Genomic DNA, 17473 nt, shown 5'->3' with positions numbered 1-17473 from the left:
GCTGTCTTACTTACTTTACTTCATTTCTCAACATGATCAGGATGACAAAATACAGGTCCCAAATCTGTGTTTATGCTTCTCTTTTCATGTGACCCCCTTCCCTTCCTTTCAAATTAATCTAGTGATGGAAAATTATTTAGATCTTTTTATTCATTTAGGCTATTAATCTTATTTATGCACACAGCATCAACAGAGAGGCCGAGGGAGGGAAGGAGCAAGAGACACTTTGTATGCGTTACATACGTCTTGTATATGAAGCACCTTTATTGTTGCTGTATTTTGAAGCACATCTGTCGCCTGCATCCAGGCGATGGCTCAAGGTTACACAATAGACTACAACTACCAAGAACAGTGATGCGCTATGATCCACGTCGCACACAAACTAGCAGCGCAGCGCTGGATTGCACATGTGCTGTGGTAATTTCATCTCATAGACTGATTTAGCGTAGCACGCCCAACATATAGACCGATGTTGCACTGTAGACTAATTAACAAACGGATTAAACAGAGGAGCAACTCTGTGTCTCTCTTGAGTGTTGATGGAGAAACTGTGAGTGAATGAGTGGGGTGGAGCTGTGCGGAGAGTGGGAGAGAGGAGAGATGCTCACTGGAGAGCGTTACGTAACACAACTTGTCCTTATATCAATATAAACAGTGTCTAAATCTATATCTTGCTTGAAAATATATCAATATATGGTACATAGTCATTATATCGCCCAGCCCTAACACCTCCTTCCATGCACTGTGGCTACATCAGCTTACATTAAAAAACAAACAAGCCAAACTGATGTGGTTAGATTTGTAGTTGTGTCAAAGTCATCTAAACATGTGTTTAATAAAATTACACATTCACACGTATTTGTTCTAATGGTTATGACTCATTCATTTCCCTCGAAATACAATAATTTTAAGCCTCCAGTACGATAGTTTAACATTTCCCATCTGGCAGAGAGCTCGCTTTGAGAGCAGTTTAACAGCATGAATCTGATTTGCCTGTTCTACGAGCAAGACTGAATGAATCAGGAGAGACCTGCAGTGTTACATATGGTGCTTCTTCCTGTCATTCTGTGTCCTCAGCTCACCCCTCTCAGCCTAATTGCCACCGGAGGAATCGATTTCTCCCTCTCTCTTTTATTATGATATGATATAGCCTGAGTATTAAATACCGGCTGGTATCAGCTGGTCACCCTGGAACATACTGTATAAACACATGCGCAGGGTGGGATGGCACACACACAGAGGAGACACACACATATCCAGTCACACCTCAGACTTTTTGGCAGCATCTGCTGGCCGCGAGCCAGAATTTTTAGTCTCCTGCTCCTCTCTTTCACTGCTGCATTTCTGGTGGTGGAGCAAGCGACCTTGAAGCGCCTGTTACTCGCTCTTGCCAAACACATGAACAAATGCTATTTTATTCAGAGCCACACTCACTCCCTTTCTACTTCACTGTTGAAATGTTGATGATTCATACTGGAGGCAATATTTACACCGCTGCAGGTATTTGTATGTGGATGGAAAATATATCTGAATGAATCACATCAGCCTTAATGAAGCTCCTCTACAACACTCTTTACCTGTCACCAGCCTCCCAGGTGACTCCCACTTCTCTCCTCATCTCCTGTCTACCCCCACTCACTTTGCTGTTCCTCCATTCAGACAATCCTCATATGTGTTGAATCATTTATATCCTGAGCTTTATTTAGATATTTTCCTCTCCTGGTGTTCTCAATCAACAACACTCTCATCAGACGGGACCCCGAGTCGAGTCTGGCATCATGATCACAGCAAGCGTCGGTAAACAACACAGTTAAGTTGGTGCGTCTGTCAGGAGAGAGGATGCACATTTATAGGATCATATAAAGTATAACAGTTGGTCCGTTGTGTGTTCAGAGGAAGAGGAACTCCTGGAACATCATGTGATTTACATTATTATCAGCCATGTTGAGAGAGGGTGAGCTGTCAGTGTGGTGACAGGTTACAGAGTAAGTTGCAGTGTTGTTGTGGACTCTGTCCCAGCAGGGCACTGGTGTTATGAATGTAGACTGCTCCCCCTGCAGGTTGTCAGAGGCTCCTGCGGTTGTTTACTAATCCACATTTCTCACTGCAGTCAGAATTTTTTTTTTTTTTTTTTGCTCACCAGGCACACAAGCCCGCACCACTTCACCAGTGACACTTTATTTTCGATATCTGAACCATCAGCAGCAGCTTTTAATGCTGTCAAGTTTTTGTTTTTTTTAAGTATATTAACTCATAATTTTACATCAAGACATTTTGTTCACACTGAGTGTTTCGCAGTGTGTGGGCAGGGTTTACATAAGCACACATAGCAGTTCAGATTGAGTCTTCCCAATTCATGAAGATGAGTAGTTTTCTGTGATGAAATGATGCGATCGGGGAGATGCACCGCAGCACAGTGGCTTTGCGCGGAGAGCTGCAATTACATTCTGAGACCCTAACGGTCCTTCATATCCGCACTCGTTATTGCTTTTTGTTTAGCGCAGTGAGGAAGCCGCCTGTAAATCTTAACGATAATGGCTGAGACAGCGTTCATTTGGCAGACGTAAACTCTCAAATGAAACCATTTGCCCCGCAGAAGTGATTAAAGGATGAGTAATTTGCTGCTCGTTCATCATCACAAAGAAACAGTAATGCAGAATTAAAATGGTTGATCTGGCACGCATCAGCTCTCAGATGTTATTGATTTCATATTTCAAGTTGTCGCTGTGTCAGAAAATGTTACACCAACTAAAAACAGTGACTGAATGATAATGAAATTATATTATTAGTTTCTTTGTTTTTTTCCTAAAATGAGACGACATGTAATAAATATCAGGTAACTATAATATTAAATTCTCTAGATTAAATTCCAGTGCTTTGCCAGCAGTCATGCTCAAATATTATTTTCAGTCATCTAGCTGCGAGACTGAAAGTGATGATAGCTGCTTTGATTAAACATTACAGCTCTTGACTCTGGCTTCTGTAGCTACTGTAGCGCTGGTAGTCATAAATATGCAGAGCAGAGCCTATTAGAGATACACGGAGCAGGATGTGCTGCTCTATTGGCCTTTTATGGAGCAATAGGAGCACTTGAAGAGAGGAGATGTTACTGTGGAGAAACATCATGCATAACTCAGCAAACATGCGTCTGTGTGAGTATGAAGGAGTGTGCATATGATCAGGCACATGCGTTCATGTGCAGCTCCGTCTCCCCAGCTGTATGAGTCGTATTAGGTGTGCATGGTGCTGTGCTGGTCCAGGTTCAGATGGAGGACAGCCGTACTACTGAGGCAGCTGTAGTTTCTCCCAGGGAGCCTGTTTTGGTGCTCTGACAAACAACAGAGCTCCCTCCTCTGGATGGTAGCCAGGTTCACTCCTCCTGCTCTACAAATGAGAGTTGTGAGGATTTCTTTTACACTAGAGATGCACCGACTGCGATTTTCATGGCTGATTCCAATTTCTTAAAAGTCTGACCTGCTGGTTCTGATTTTCTTTCTTCCTACACACTATAACTGACAGCATACTCAAATGTTTTTGTAACTTTTCTTTAATGAAAACTCAATTATATACTCAAAATAAAACACTGACTATTAAAAAACGTATACATTTTCTCCCAAACTGCAGCAGGTTACAGGATCTCAAAATAAAAAGTGCACCTGGTTACTGGACAGATCTTATTTGTACAAATAAAACCCAGTTATAAATTAATTGCAGTACATCCCACTTTATCCAACATGCTCTACTTTCCCAAAAGAGAACAGTTGCAATGCATCTATACATGCTCAAATTAATTATTTACTTATCACAGAAGAATCTGCGAAAATAATCTTATAGAGAGTCAACATGTTATTGTGTCTGTGGTACAAAACTATTTATGAATCAGTGTCTGTTCCTAAGAATGTAAAGGTGTGTGTACAGTAGGCTATATATTTACTCTCCTCCTGCCTGCCCCACCCTGTGCACGGCTCAGCAGGAGAGAGAAAGGAAAAGAGACCCCATGCTTCTGGCAGAAGAGCAGGTCTCTGTGGTTGCAGCATGCATGGGATTGAATTACAACTTTTTCCCTGATTGTTTAAGGAATCCCTAAATTTGTGGCTAGTTGCTTTTTAGAAATAAAGTCACTTACAGGTTCTGAGAAGTCTCTAATAAGGGGGCGTGGCAAAGCGTCAGTATTTAATGACCTGGTTATGAGAACAGGGGGCAGCGACTGTGACAAAAGTCAGTTACTGACCTGAGCCATCGTGAGGTGCATGTATGTAAATTTGATCAGCTTAGAATCAGTTGTATCTGAGGCTAACCTGCCCGTCACCAGTCATGGCCGATCAAGCTGAAATTGGCTGATAATGGTCAACAACAGATCAGTTGGCGCATCTCTATCCTGCACTGATGATTGTTTTTTTTTCCACAGTGGCAAATGTTTGATGATGGAGCATGCCCACAAGTTGTAATATAGAAAATATTGTTTGTCTAGTTTGGAGGATTTTCGTGTCTGGAGGATGACTGTGTTTTCAGAGTGAGACCTAAATGAAGCCCTTAAAAAAATCAATAATTTAAGGTTTAAATTATTAAAGACAGAGCTGTCAATCCAAAAAGATGAATGCTGTAATGTGATAAATAAATAATCTGCTTTGTTGTTTCCTGTCCGTCCCACTCCTCTCTCCCAGCAGGCACAAGAAAAGATCAGAGCCACCATCTCGGCGGCCCCCTGCCCGCCCCACTGATGTCCACTGCATGGTGCATCCCTCTCAGCACGGTCACGGAGGACACGGAGGCACCCCAGAGATGGGCTCCCCAGTTTTGGGCCACTTCAGCCCACGGGACATGCTGCGGAGCCGCAACCATATGCCCATGGACAGCCCCGAACGTCGGCGCCGCACCGGCCACGGCAGCCTGACCAACATCAGCCGCCACGAGTCGCTGAAGAAGATGGAGAGCCCCCCGATCCGACGCTCCACCTCTTCGGGCCAGTACACGGGCTTCACCGACGCCCACCATCACCACGGCGGCAAGCCCCTGGATCCGGAGACCATCGCACAGGTCAGCGCGGGACGAGCGGCGACCCGACCGCAGCTCCCTCCACCATCAAAGCCCTGCCCCGCCCTGTAAAAACATAGTCAGTCCCTGTCTTCTGCTTCCTCTGGCTGCAACTGTGTTTGTGTGCTAAATACACGCAAAAGACTAGCTTCACAGGCAGACAGCAGGGAGCATAGCTCGACACTGGGACTCATCACAGTATATTGAGTGTAGTCTTGCTCGAGCATACATAAAACTAAATATAAAAACTTTTACTAAATATATAGATGCTTCACTGGTCATAATTTGTGTTCAATAGACGTGTATTTTTGCATCACTGGTGATAGGAGGCTCTAATTTGTTGTCATGCACTTAAAACAATGAATAACGTTTGCATAGAGCTGATAAAGCAGGGGTCATAGAGAGCGGTTGAAACTGTGCTGAGCTGTCTGTCTGCCTACTGGGAGCATGCTCAGACGAACATATCTTGTCATCTCTGCATCTCCTTCGCTACCCAAAGTCATTAGCATGCAGAGAGAGAGGTGCTGGTGCAAAGTAATACTCTCAAACTCTGCATGTTTAATGCATGCTTGGTGTTTCCTTGAAAAACTGTCACTGTGGTCCTCTGCTAACATCGCTTTTTATGTTTCCTACCATACCGTATTCTACCTTCTCCATCTCTCAAGTCTTTGCTGTTCATATCACCACTTATTTCTTTCTCACTCTTCATTTCCCTCCTCTAAGTTTGCTTTTCATTTTCTTTCATTTTTAACTTTCTGCCTGTCCCTCATCTTGCTCGCCAGAGTTATAATCATCTTCCCATATCCCCCGCTCCTCTCTTACACTAACTCTCTCTGTCTCCCGCAGGACATAGAAGAAACTATGAACACCGCTCTGAACGAGCTGCGTGAGCTGGAGCGGCAGAGCTCAGCCAAGCACGCCCCTGACGTGGTGCTGGACACCCTGGAGCAGCGGCAGACCTCTGGCGGCAGCGGCGGAGGTCCCACGCCGGCCAGCTCCAGCGAGTCCCTCAGTCCCATTCACGGCGTCATGCTGAGGTCCACCGCCAACACAGAGCCACCCATCCGCCGCAGCACCAGCTCCTCCAGCGACACTATGAGCACCTTCAAGCCTCTGGTAGCGCCTCGCATGGGGGTGCAACTCAAACCCCCGGCCTTGAGGCCTAAGCCCATGGTCCTGCCGAAGTCCAGCCAGGCCTCACAGCCTCCGGCTACAGCTGCTCAGGACCCTCTGGACAAGTCCTGCACCATGTAACCTCTGGGACAGGAGCCAGAGATGGAAAACAGTAACTCTCAATCCACTTCCAGGGGACTACAAGATGCTACCAGGGTCTGGTCTTCATAGACATACAACATATAATATCTAAGAGCGTGTAAAATACATGGACCTGCACAGGAAGAGATGTTTCCTCATGGAGCTTTGAAGCAAGATCATAAAGAGGACTCTGACAGGATCTGAGAGACTCGTGTAGCAGTGGTGACAGATGTCAGTCAGACAAATCCTCTGTCTCAATATGTGCACAGATGTGTTAATATCCTTAGGTTAATGTTATCTAACAAATGTCTTTTTTTTTTTTTTAAAGAAATTTAAACAACAAATCACAAAGGCTTCCTTCAAGGTTTTAGAAAAATGAACACTAGTTTAGTTTAGTTTACAGACATCCATGAACTGTGTAACATTGAACAAAACAGGCTGCATGTAGCTCCTCTGTTTACCACTGAACCCAAAACGGAGCTTGATGGGAACCGTAGTGACCACAGCGGCGTTCTCACACGTAGAACTAGATGATGTACTTCTTGCTTTTAACTTAGGAGGGCCGTTGAAGGTGACTGGTTAAAAGGCCTTATTGACTTTGAGATGTAACTGATTTCACATGTTAAATATTCTAAAGGTGCTGTGACTACCTGGACGGAAGCGGTTTGAAGGTTGGACTGATGACGGGCCTGAAGAGCCCTTTAGCAACTAACGGTACTTTGTTGATAGATAGTAGTACTGATAGCTGTGTGCTTTCTTCACTAGCGTGTAAACTCTGCAACTTTCTTTGGCAAGGCATAGCGTCTGTTGTGTCTCAGAAATGTACAAAGATCACCTCTGTGCTGGATTCACTCAAATTTACCAGAACACATTTCCCATATTGCCTGGAATGAGATATGACTATTGGATAAAACCACTACTTTAATATGAACTTTGTTTGAATTTGATGCATTCTTGAAATCCTGCATTAATAACTCATGATGCGGGCTGAAAATACGCCTAATAATAACTTATGCCTTTGCATCTGTATAATAGAAATGGAGCAGGGTGGGGAAAAAAATCATCTCCTGCCCACAGTATATACAACACATATGCTATTATACAGTGTGGAAGCTTCTTTTACGCCTTGCTTGGCTTTATCTACCCAAAGACATGACTGTGTGAGTTCAAAGCATGGATGTTGACCCTCCATAGGTGATGTAGACATTCTTCATATTGACTCGTGTATAGACTCATGGCAGCGCCCTGCGGGAGCGCTGCCGGTAGCCATGGACCTAATGACTGTTAGTGTGAAAGCCTCCTTATATGTTCGCCCTGCTTTCCTGTGCTTCTCTGGAAAAAAAGCAGCTTGTGTTGTGTCCCTCCAGTCTGTTTTATGTTCAGGTGAGAATGTCAATAACGTGTTATTGTATTGTACTCTGACTTATGTTGAGGCTCTCTCTGTGGATTGTCCACATTTGTGGATAATGGCTCCTCTAAAACCAGAGGAAGTCTCATACAATCAGTGATGAACAGCCCGTGTTTCATCAAGTAATAATTTCAAATGCAGTAGCCCTGTAAAACTGTATGTGCCCGAGCTCTAACTGTGTGACTGGACCACCCTATGTCTTTGTTTCAAAATAACCTCAGTACTGTCTAGATAACAGAACTGGGTGCATGTCCTGGGAATGTTTGGCTAGCATAATAACACACAGAGAAGACTTGGTTTGCGATGAATAAGCAGTGCTCTCTAACAGCAGGTTTACACTATCTTTGACTTGACAGATATTGCGTGTATAATAATCGAAAAAAGATGATTAATTTCTGACGTACTAACTTTCATTATTTTTGTAATCATTTTTGTTATGGTTGTCGTGTTTCTGGGTAGAAAAGACTTAGAACAAACGATGTAGAATAAATATCCAGAGATACAATATGAAGCCAGTTGTAAAAAGAAAATAAAAGTGTGCTTTTGTCACTATGTTAACATCATCAACAGTAGGACTCCGTTAGGCCGTCTGTAGGCTTTAAGCTACTCCGTGGTGTTCTGTACATCTGTAGTATGTACTCGTGAAAGTGCCTTTGAAAATGTTTTAGAGGAACTTAAGATTTTCATGTCCGGTGCTGTATTATTTTTTATTTTATTTTCGAAAATGCAGTGCAGGAAGAAGACACATGAATAAGTAACGATGCCATTCTCCAAACAGTTATATGACAGAATGAATAATAAATAAACAGCTAACCCATTGTGACATTGCACTTTTATGTATATAACTGTACATATGGCATGTAACATCATAACGTGTAGAGTTCTTTGAGGGCTTATACCTCTGAGGATTTCTTTCTAATAAAGGAAATAGTTTGTCGAGTCTGAGGTGGATTTTTTTGCCCTGCTTTTTATATCAAGTCACTTAAACTTTAGTTTATTTATAATCAGTGGGGGGGAAAGTATTCAGGTCATTTACTTGGGTTAAAGTAGGTGTACCACGATGTAAAAAATACTCCATTACAAGTAAAAGTATTAACAACAAAACGTTCTTAAAGTGAAAGTCTATTCCACAGCGTTATATATTGTTGAGTAAATGAATCTACTGCTATCAATAATATCTTATAAGACAGTGGTTCCCGACTGGTGGGTCGCATGTCCATTCTGAATCGGCCGCAAGTGACTCACGAACGTGTCAAGTTTGTAAAAAACACCCTTTTCTTTTAAGTACAGTGACTATTCAGCACAAAGCTTTTATTTTGACGTGCTGCACCCTGCTGTAGAGTGAGTCACTAATGGACTGCTTCTTGACAGCAAACTAGCTCGATGACACGGCCAAACACAAGTATGATGCTGAATATATTCAACTGTGTGGACCTTGACTAAGGAGAAATCTGGGCCCCATGGCTGGACCAGTTAGAAACCACTGTTATAAGATGATTTTAGGTTTTGTATGTAAAATCTGATGCGGCAAAGTAACTACAGTTGTCAGATAAATGGAGTGAAATATGAAATATTTGCCTCTGGACACTGGTGGAGTTGAAGCATAAAGAAGCTATTTATATATAGTCAAAGTACCTCAAAATTGTACTAAGGTTGTATTACTCTGCGTGCTTTACATTATGAGTAAACGCATGTGTACACACAAGCAGAATCCCAATAATCACAGTTGAAAATATGACAATAAATATAATGATGGTATTGAGGCTACTAATTTTAAGGTGTAAGACAGGTGAATGTTTCCACTTAGTGACACTTTGAGGACCCCAGAGCACAGACAACACAAGTGAAAGCCTCAAGATTTCCTGTTAAGTCTAGGAGCTGTTAAAGTAGCCAGCATGGAGAGAGGATAAATTATGTAATAACACATAATGTGGCGCAGTAATGGTATAGGGAATAGAGATGTTTCTGTTATTCAATATAAGTTTTTATAATGCATCAAGCTGTACTTGGTGACATATAAAAATAGCTATTACATTTGTTAAAACTGTAATTATATTTATACAGAAGTATATGAGACAGATGATCTGTGACAAACGTCATGTTCCCCTGCCCTCTTGGTTTGTTTCCAATGGCCTTACTGCATTTAAATGAAAACAACCAATCAGAGCTGAGGAGTCTCCAACACAGCTTTCAATCACGTCAATCACAGCTCATGACCTGCAGTCAAATGTCAAACTAGGCAGCACTGATCAAATATGAATCAAGATTCTGTTGCTGCATTGCCTGTTTCTCTATTAAAATGTTTTCAGAAACATATTTTAGTGTACTGTTTAGCTGTAAAATGAGAAAGTCGCTCCAGCTCGAGGGCGGTGCTTGTTGCTCTGGTCAACTGTCTCCAGCATGGTGGCTGCATCACAAGCTTTCTCACTTTACAGCTAAACAGTACACTGAAATGTTTCTGAAAACATTTGAGGCCAGTGCAGCAACAGAATCTTGACTCATATTTCATCAGCGCTGCCTAGTTTGACATTTGAACCCAGTTCACCAGCAGTGATTGACGTGATTGACAGCTGCGTTAGAAACTCCTCGTCTCTGTGTGGTTGTTTTCTGTGAGCATGCGGTACATTCTGGTAAAAGCCATTAGAGGCAATAGGTGGAGGAACATGGTTTCTTTCACAGACTATCTGTCTCATATAATATTGTGTGAATATGACAGTTTCGGCATATGAAAAAGTTACCAACTGTAACTTTAAGGGAACAGGGCTTGATGGAGCAGAGTTTCTTCTGTACAGTTCATTCTCCATAATGCTGCATGGTAACATCTCCCAAGGACACACAGAGTGAGTGAAAAAACTAAGACATGATAAGGGTTAAAGCTTCAAGAGAACATTTCCCAACACGCATTACAAGAACACTGACTAATCATGACAAATCATTGCGTGTTGGATGCCTGTTGTGAAACAGGGCATTTGCAACAGCAACAAAGTTTCCTCTCCACCACACATTGGTGTTTTTATTTCAATGAATCCAGCAGGCTTTCTGTTTCTCTATTTCTCTATGTGCTGTGTTCTGCTATGTATGGAAGCTTTACTGGGATCTGGTGCTCCCCAGATCGAGCTCCAGCCTCGGCTGTATGTGCAGGAGTAAGAGTGGCTCTCTGTGTGCTCCGGGCTTTAGTGTGGGTCCTCAAGGCCATCTGGAAAAAACAGAAGAGAGAGCTCATTGTTTGGGGACGCTGTCACACAACGGTTTCTCTACAGCTTGGTATGATGACAGCACAGAAACAAATACTTCACTTTAGAATCTTTTACCGTTTTTACACAGGTGACAGAATCCAGGAGAGAATCTGTGTGTTTGGGGAAACAAAATATGGCTTACCTCAGCAATCCCAACCTTCCTCTCCCAAGTGTGAATGCTCTGCTGTAGCTGCTTGTGTTTCTCCTTGACTTGCATGTACTCAGGGATATCAGGAGCCTGATAGTTGGTCATCTGGCGGCGCAGCTGTTGGTTGAGGGCCTCTGCCTTTAAACGCTCCTGAGGAGAGAGAAAAGGAAGTAGAAGGGATGAAGTACACTGAGGGAATTAGTTTAAAGAGCAGGAGATATTGAGATATTGATGCACCCTTCATAACTTAATGCAAAGTACTCTACTAATCTTTGGTAACCATGAATGCACCAAACCACAAAGGACTCATTTATGGACTAATGACAAACCTCCTCAGCATGCTGCATCTCCTCCTCAATTTTTGCCAGCATCTGCTTCCTGCTGGTGATGTCATTGCTCAGCTCTGTGGACTCCCGTGTTATACTCTGCAGCTTCTCCTGTTGACACACATAAACCAAGTATATCCACTCATAGATTTAGGCTGGAGCTAATGTCAAGCTGTTCTGCAAAGGTGTTTGTCATACATCGACACTAAATTACACAGAGACAGATCTCACATTCTCACAAACATTTCTAATGGGTTACCTTGTGTGAACTGAGGACATGTTGTACTTTCAAATTGTGAACTTGAAGTTCGTCCAGGTTTTGTTCAATATTCTGCTCGGTGTGCTCTTGGAAAACATCCTAAAACAAGACACAGCACCATACATTGTTATATTTACCAGCAAGCAAAAAAGCAGATTGCAGACTGTGATTCACTGTGTAATCAACTGACAGTTTAGTGAGACATAAACTGTCTCCTTTTCCAGTGTTCTTAGCATCTCTGGGTATATACCCTGCCACTTTCACTCTCTACCTCGTACACAGCTTTCCCCGTCTCTTTTTTCTGTTGAATCTGCTGCTGGAGCTTCTTCATGTGAGCCTTCAATGCGCGGTTGTTCAGGCTGAACTTCTCCACTTGGGTGACCTATGTGAGTTTGTGAACAGAGCAGACAATGCAGACAAAGGGAGGAAGATAATGAATTTGGGTAGGGGTGGCAACATCAAAAAATACTATAGCCACTCAAAATCCCTGTTCTTTGTCCCTCCCATTAAACCCTTTGAAACCTGGAGTGACATCACTTTTCTCGTGCTGCTTTCAGACACCTTTCACAAGTCTTTAAATCTTTGAACCCTGAGCAAATTGTTGCGATGTCTTTTAAAAAGCTGGGGGGAAAAAGCAATGAGAAACTTGGTAAAAAAAAAAAAAAAAAGTTCCATACACAAAAAAGTTTCAAAAATAAATAAATAAATAAAAAAATTATTATTTAGTAGTTAGCTTTCTTTCTTTTTTTTTTGTTACTAATTTTCTTGTTTTAATTTTCTCTTTTTACTAATGAAGTCAAGCCAATTTTCTCAGGTTTCAAAGGGTTTAAGAGGTATGATTATTATGTGTTATTTGACTGCACCTGACTTTTTCTGCAGGATAAAGAAACAACCGGTGAATTAAAACATCAGTAAGAAAAATAGATGGATGACAGAATAATAATCCTGCTGAGATGGCATTTTAAAGTGGAAATGTGAATGCAGAAGCTAACAAGAAAGACGTGTTAACAAAGCAAAATAACAGACTAAAGTTAAAAAAATTAAAGTGATTATATTAACCTCATCCATCATACATGGTGATGAAAACATGCATGTATATGAAATTGTATATCATGATTGAACTATGAGACGTTCATTAAACTATTCAGTTTGAACAGCTGCACACATAATGGCATCTGTTGTAAGTTGAGTTAAAATGTGTACTCTAGTTATGCTTCAAAATCTATTTGAATGCTACTTTGCACATGTTGATGTCATTAGACCAGACTTCATTTTTACCATTGACTTGTCTTTGATGTACTGGAGCACCTTCTCGGGCTCCCTCATTTCCAACCTGTTGTCCTTCATAGGTTTAAGCACTCTGCGTTCAAATTCCTTGTTAGCCTTCCAGATGTCTGCAAGACGCATTTCTGCTCCTTCCAGGGTGGCCTGAAAAGACAAGCAGAATCTCTGAGAAGTGTGTATTATTAAGCTATGATTGTGTTTCTTGGGCAATGGTGTGTTGTAACCTTGTAGTTGTCCTGAATCCTCTCATGTCTCTGTTTGAGTTTTTCCAGGTCATGTCGCGTCTCTGCTTCTTCACTCCGTGCGACATAAAGTTTTTGTCCCAAGGTCAGCTCCTGGAGACGATCTGATGTGTTGGAGCGGGACCTCCGCCTCCGCCCACAACCCTGACAAGGCACACACACGTATACAAAATTATGTGGGGCTATCAGGAGTACAGTGCAGAGAGGTCATCTGCCCTAGCAACAGAATTAAAATCAGGATTGTCTCTAGGACTGTGGCATGCAGCTTACGTTCTGTCACACTTTCAACATTATAAGTATTTGAGTTCATCGCTTTCTGGTTGTGTGTTGTATTTTTAATTCCTGTTTTGTGACTTTGATTAAAATAATTCTCTAATCCTGTGAATAAAATCTGTCCTCCTGTTGCTGTCCATTTTCAGTGGGTATACTGAGTTTTGTATAGTAAAGACATCTTGTCACTGGGTAGCACTTACCCCACCCTCCTGGGAGGCTCTTGCTTCACCTGGACTGTCTCCCCGAGCCACCAGGTCCTGAGGATCCAGGCGGCCGATGAACCGTTCAAACATATCGATCTCTGCCAAGAGAGCTGCATTGGAGCGTCTTGAATAGAAGTGAATATCAGCAAAGTCAAAGCAGAGAAACTTTTTGAAGCTAAAAGTTTGTTTGCTTAAGATTATTAAGTAAAGCTGACCACCTGTGGAATTTAACTTATCACTCACCTCTGATCATTTCTCCAAGAAAACAGAGCACTAGTTTTTTTATGTAACTACTGTAAGGCAAGGCAAATTTATTTATATAGCACATTTTTTACCCAAAGGGGATCCCTCTTGCAGGACGGACAGAGGTGCAACAGATGTCGTGTGTACAGAACAGATCAGACACATCAACTGTGGGTAGTACAGAGGATATTTAACTGCAAATACCTCCACAAATCTGCCTCAGTATTTTAACGTGTCATACTATAAGTCACAATGTAAGCTTGCCCAGTTTAAAATATGTGGCCATGCTTTCTTTAGTCTTAGCAACAGGCTCAAAGATGTTATGTTTTAGTAATATTACGGCTAACTGTTATAATCATATTGCTCAACAACAGCACTAGCATTAGCTAACGTTAGTTTAGCGTTAGCGGTCAACGTTAGCAAGTTGCACAAAATAGCTAAGCTAATAAAGTTATCTTTAGGCAAACAAACTTAACGGGTGAGCTAGTGTGTAGTTGAATATTTATTCTCATTACTTTAGTTCTTCTACTTGCTTGTAGAGGATTTCTTTTTCTTCTTGTGTGACCTCTTTTCCCTTTTCCTCCGTCAATGAAGGCTGACCGTCCATGGTTGCTAAGGTACACTGAATCCCTGCGGTGGTTGCTAGGGGCAGTGTTGCCTTCATGTACTGGCGTAAATCTGCAATTTTTGCAAAGAAGAAGGGCAGAAAAAAAAGTTTGATTAAAACGATCGCATTTTTTATTCATTTGTGGATTATATAATGGTTATTAGATGTGAATTAATAATTTAACTGATAATAATCCTATGGAAACACTGGCCTAATCCATATTTACCATAAAAAACCCTCTTCAGCTGGTCATGTTCAGATTGTTCCCATCATCTGATATCCACCCGCAAACTCAACGTTTGATAAGAAGAGTGCTGATAACAAATTCCTTTAGAGGCAGGCCTATTTAGGGACTGTTCTTTACTTGTCAGAGGAGCGGGCTTGGCTGGGGTGTGACCTCAATTTGTGTGTGTTTAAAAGTATATTTCCTTAATCCTCCCCGAGTGACTTGGGGAAAACGCATGATCCGCTCTCCGCCATAAATTAGCTGTTTGATTTTTGAAATGTACTCTTTGATATCTGAAAGTTAAAAGCTGAAGAGAAAATCCTGGAGTCAAAAAAAGCCTTGGTTTCTCATTCATGCATGCTGGTTCGTTGATGCAAATAGTTTATTTTTGGTAAAAAAAAATAAAAATAAATAAATTTGGAAACGAGATGGAGAATAAGATAATTTTGATAAAATATCACTATTTTAAACTTAGATTTGGTCACGTGATTTTCTGACATAAGTGTTATGTTGTGTTCACACCAAACGTGATGCTTTTCCCATCGCATAACTCGCGCAACTTTGAGCACTTAAATATTTTGTTGACTCGATTCATATGTGCAAATAATTCGCACCATATGTGCGTTAAATGGCTGAATCGATGAATGAACTTCTGCAGGTACGTCCTCGGCATCATATGTGCCTGGGGGATCTCAATGCTGATTGGCTATCATAGTGCGAATTAGTCACTGAAGTTTAGATTTTTCAACTCTTCCGAAAAAGCGTATGATGCAAAATCACACTACTTGCTTCATTCACACTGTTTAATTGTGTCCTTCGCACCACCTTCGCGTCTAATTGCGTCTTTACATTGACTTTACATGTAATTATTTCATTTCTGCCCAGTGTGAACACAACATCAGTCTTGCATAATGATTTAATAATAATATTTGAAAATCTAACAATAATTTCTGTTTCCACAGTCCCTGGCTATAATAAATGGTGTAAGGCCCAGCTCACACAGAAAGCATTTAGCAGCTGGAGGCACCTTTTAGTAATTAATTTTAATGAAAATGAAGCTTTTTGCATACAGTTTTTGCGTTCCGACACGCCTCGTGTTTCTGCACTCTAAGCGCCTGGCGTTTTCGCCAGAGAGCTCTGAACTCCTCGTGTTGAAAAAACTTCAACTCAACGGCCCACGTCATCTCTTTTTTCGTCATGGTCACGACAACAAGTGAAGAGTTGGTAAACAATGGAGGAGAAAGTGGTGGTAGCAGTTTCTGGATACCCAGAGCTATACGGCCCAACGATAGTAGGTTGTCAAACTGCACTCAAGTCATCCTAAAATATGCCCGGGAACAGCCATTGTTGAGGCGAAGCTCCTGGACCAACTGATGGTACTTTGCTGACAGCCTCTCACCCTCAACTCCAGCTAGAGCACCCTCTGTCTGAACATTTTAGGAACTAGATACTAACTACTGGGGAAAAAACAATAGATTGATTGAATGGGAAGGTTAGCTATGGACGTGTTGATGTGGTTGCCTAGCAACAATGCAAAGGTGCAGCAAGTTGTTTTTTTTGTTTTTTTTCCACTAGTGGTATTCGATAGGGAAAAAAGGCAGTGCTGTATGCTTTCTGTTTGGTCAGGGCCAAAGGCATGTTTTCTCTATAAATAAATACAAAATACAGCCATTTGCCCCTCCTGTAAGCCATAATAAAAAACATAAGTCCCTCCCCAGTGCTTAAAATATATTTGACATGCCTCTCACTTTACCATCACCTCATTCCCCAGTAACGAACAGTCCCTTAGAGAGGACTTTCTGCGGACTGCTTGGCAGGGGTGTACTGTGAAGGAGGCGTAACTTCAATTTGTGCAAATCACACAGAACCACACAGCTTGAAAGCTGCAGCAGGCCGCAGATTCTTTCCTTTGCTTTAAGTTTCAGTTTCATTTCTCTGTAACCAGCCGTCCCTCTTTCTATGAGGAAGTCAGCCCTGCTCTGACAGCAGTGTAGGTTAGTCTACCAGGCGAAACGCATATCAGGATGACTTCAATCATCTCTAAGTTTGTCATCACGACCCTGTGCGACCAACAGGGATGTTTGGACTTCAGGCGCCTGGAGGAAAAGATCGCACAGAATTTCACTGTTGCAGACACGGTCCTGCGCAGGGTCCTCTTCGACGACGGTAAAATAGCCATCCAGGCAGGCAGACAGGAAGTCTGCGGTAAGATAATCAGCCCGGACAGTCTGGTAGTGGCTAAAACCAGTCTGCGGCTGTGTCAGAAGAAACCTGGAGAGTGTCTACAGTGCGATGGGTTACACCTGTGCAGGTATTATGTCTGCGGGGACTGCATGTTCGGGTAAGTTTCCGGTGCTGCTCGGCTACATTTGGGCTGCGTTCCAAAAACAGTTTGAGTCGCCCTCGCTCACTTGCCCTCAGCCCTTGCTATGACGTCACACGGAGGCCACTTGGAGGGCAGAGGGAAAGTGGGCGGAGGGGGAGTGAAAGAGGTAAATGGAACACACTTGCCCTCGTTCACTCACAGGCCAGACAATCATGGATCAACCACATGTTGTTGGAGTAGCGCTACACTGCCTATTCCAAATCACACAAAATATACGGAGACTCATGTCATTAAGACGGAGACGTATTCTGCGCTTGATGGCAATACGTCGGTACCTGGTAATTATCAGAATTATTAGTTTTGTATCAAATGTTATTTGGGCAATTCATTATTTATTTATTTAT

At 42.1% G+C, this 17473-nt stretch overlaps 3 protein-coding genes across 7 annotated transcripts in view; 2 read left to right on the top strand and 1 right to left on the bottom strand.

Moving 5' to 3' along the window:
* Positions 1-8635, top strand: part of srgap1a (SLIT-ROBO Rho GTPase activating protein 1a) — a 96636-nt gene extending 88001 nt beyond the window's left edge. For 2 of the 4 annotated variants that reach the window (XM_050072711.1, XM_050072712.1), the window contains exons 21-22: positions 4665-5037; positions 5881-8635. In XM_050072711.1, the coding sequence (XP_049928668.1) occupies positions 4665-5037; positions 5881-6288 (781 nt within the window). In that variant the 3' untranslated portion in view covers positions 6289-8635. Of the gene's footprint in view, positions 1-4664; positions 5114-5880 lie in introns of all 4 variants that reach the window. The other 2 variants (XM_050072713.1, XM_050072714.1) reach the window with 2 other exon arrangements.
* Positions 8636-8788: 153 nt separating this feature from the next.
* Positions 8789-15074, bottom strand: ccdc113 (coiled-coil domain containing 113). Its single transcript, XM_050072715.1, has 10 exons — positions 14744-15074; positions 14426-14588; positions 13665-13791; positions 13174-13335; positions 12944-13093; positions 11937-12047; positions 11666-11764; positions 11410-11517; positions 11075-11230; positions 8789-10892 (listed from the first exon to the last, which is right to left on the bottom strand). Exons 2-10 carry the CDS (start codon positions 14572-14574, stop codon positions 10752-10754), a joined length of 1203 nt encoding a protein of 400 aa, XP_049928672.1. The 5' UTR covers positions 14575-14588; positions 14744-15074; the 3' UTR covers positions 8789-10751.
* Positions 15075-16646: 1572 nt separating this feature from the next.
* The window catches only part of parp12a (poly (ADP-ribose) polymerase family, member 12a), a 7629-nt gene continuing 6802 nt past the window's right edge, over positions 16647-17473 (top strand). Inside the window, exon 1 of one of the 2 annotated variants that reach the window (XM_050073056.1) lies at positions 16647-17084. In XM_050073056.1, coding sequence (XP_049929013.1) covers positions 16768-17084 — 317 coding nt within the window. In that variant the 5' untranslated portion in view covers positions 16647-16767. The remainder of the gene's footprint in view (positions 17085-17473) is intronic. The other variant, XM_050073055.1, reaches the window with a different exon arrangement.

Source organism: Epinephelus moara, chromosome 20 (genome assembly GCF_006386435.1).
Source record: "Epinephelus moara isolate mb chromosome 20, YSFRI_EMoa_1.0, whole genome shotgun sequence".
Classification (NCBI taxonomy): Eukaryota; Metazoa; Chordata; class Actinopteri; order Perciformes; family Serranidae; genus Epinephelus; species Epinephelus moara.
This window is presented reverse-complemented; position numbering and strand designations above follow the sequence as displayed.

Coding starts and splice junctions, on each gene's coding strand:
- ccdc113 (XM_050072715.1), bottom strand. CDS start 14,574: ATGAAGGCAACACTGCCCCTAGCAACCACCGCAGGGATTCAGTGTACC. Junction 12,048..12,943: donor ACATCAAAGACAAGTCAATG/GTAAAAATGAAG, acceptor AAACTCACATAG/GTCACCCAAGTGGAGAAGTT. Junction 10,893..11,074: donor GGAAGGTTGGGATTGCTGAG/GTAAGCCATATT, acceptor TGTTTTTTCCAG/ATGGCCTTGAGGACCCACAC.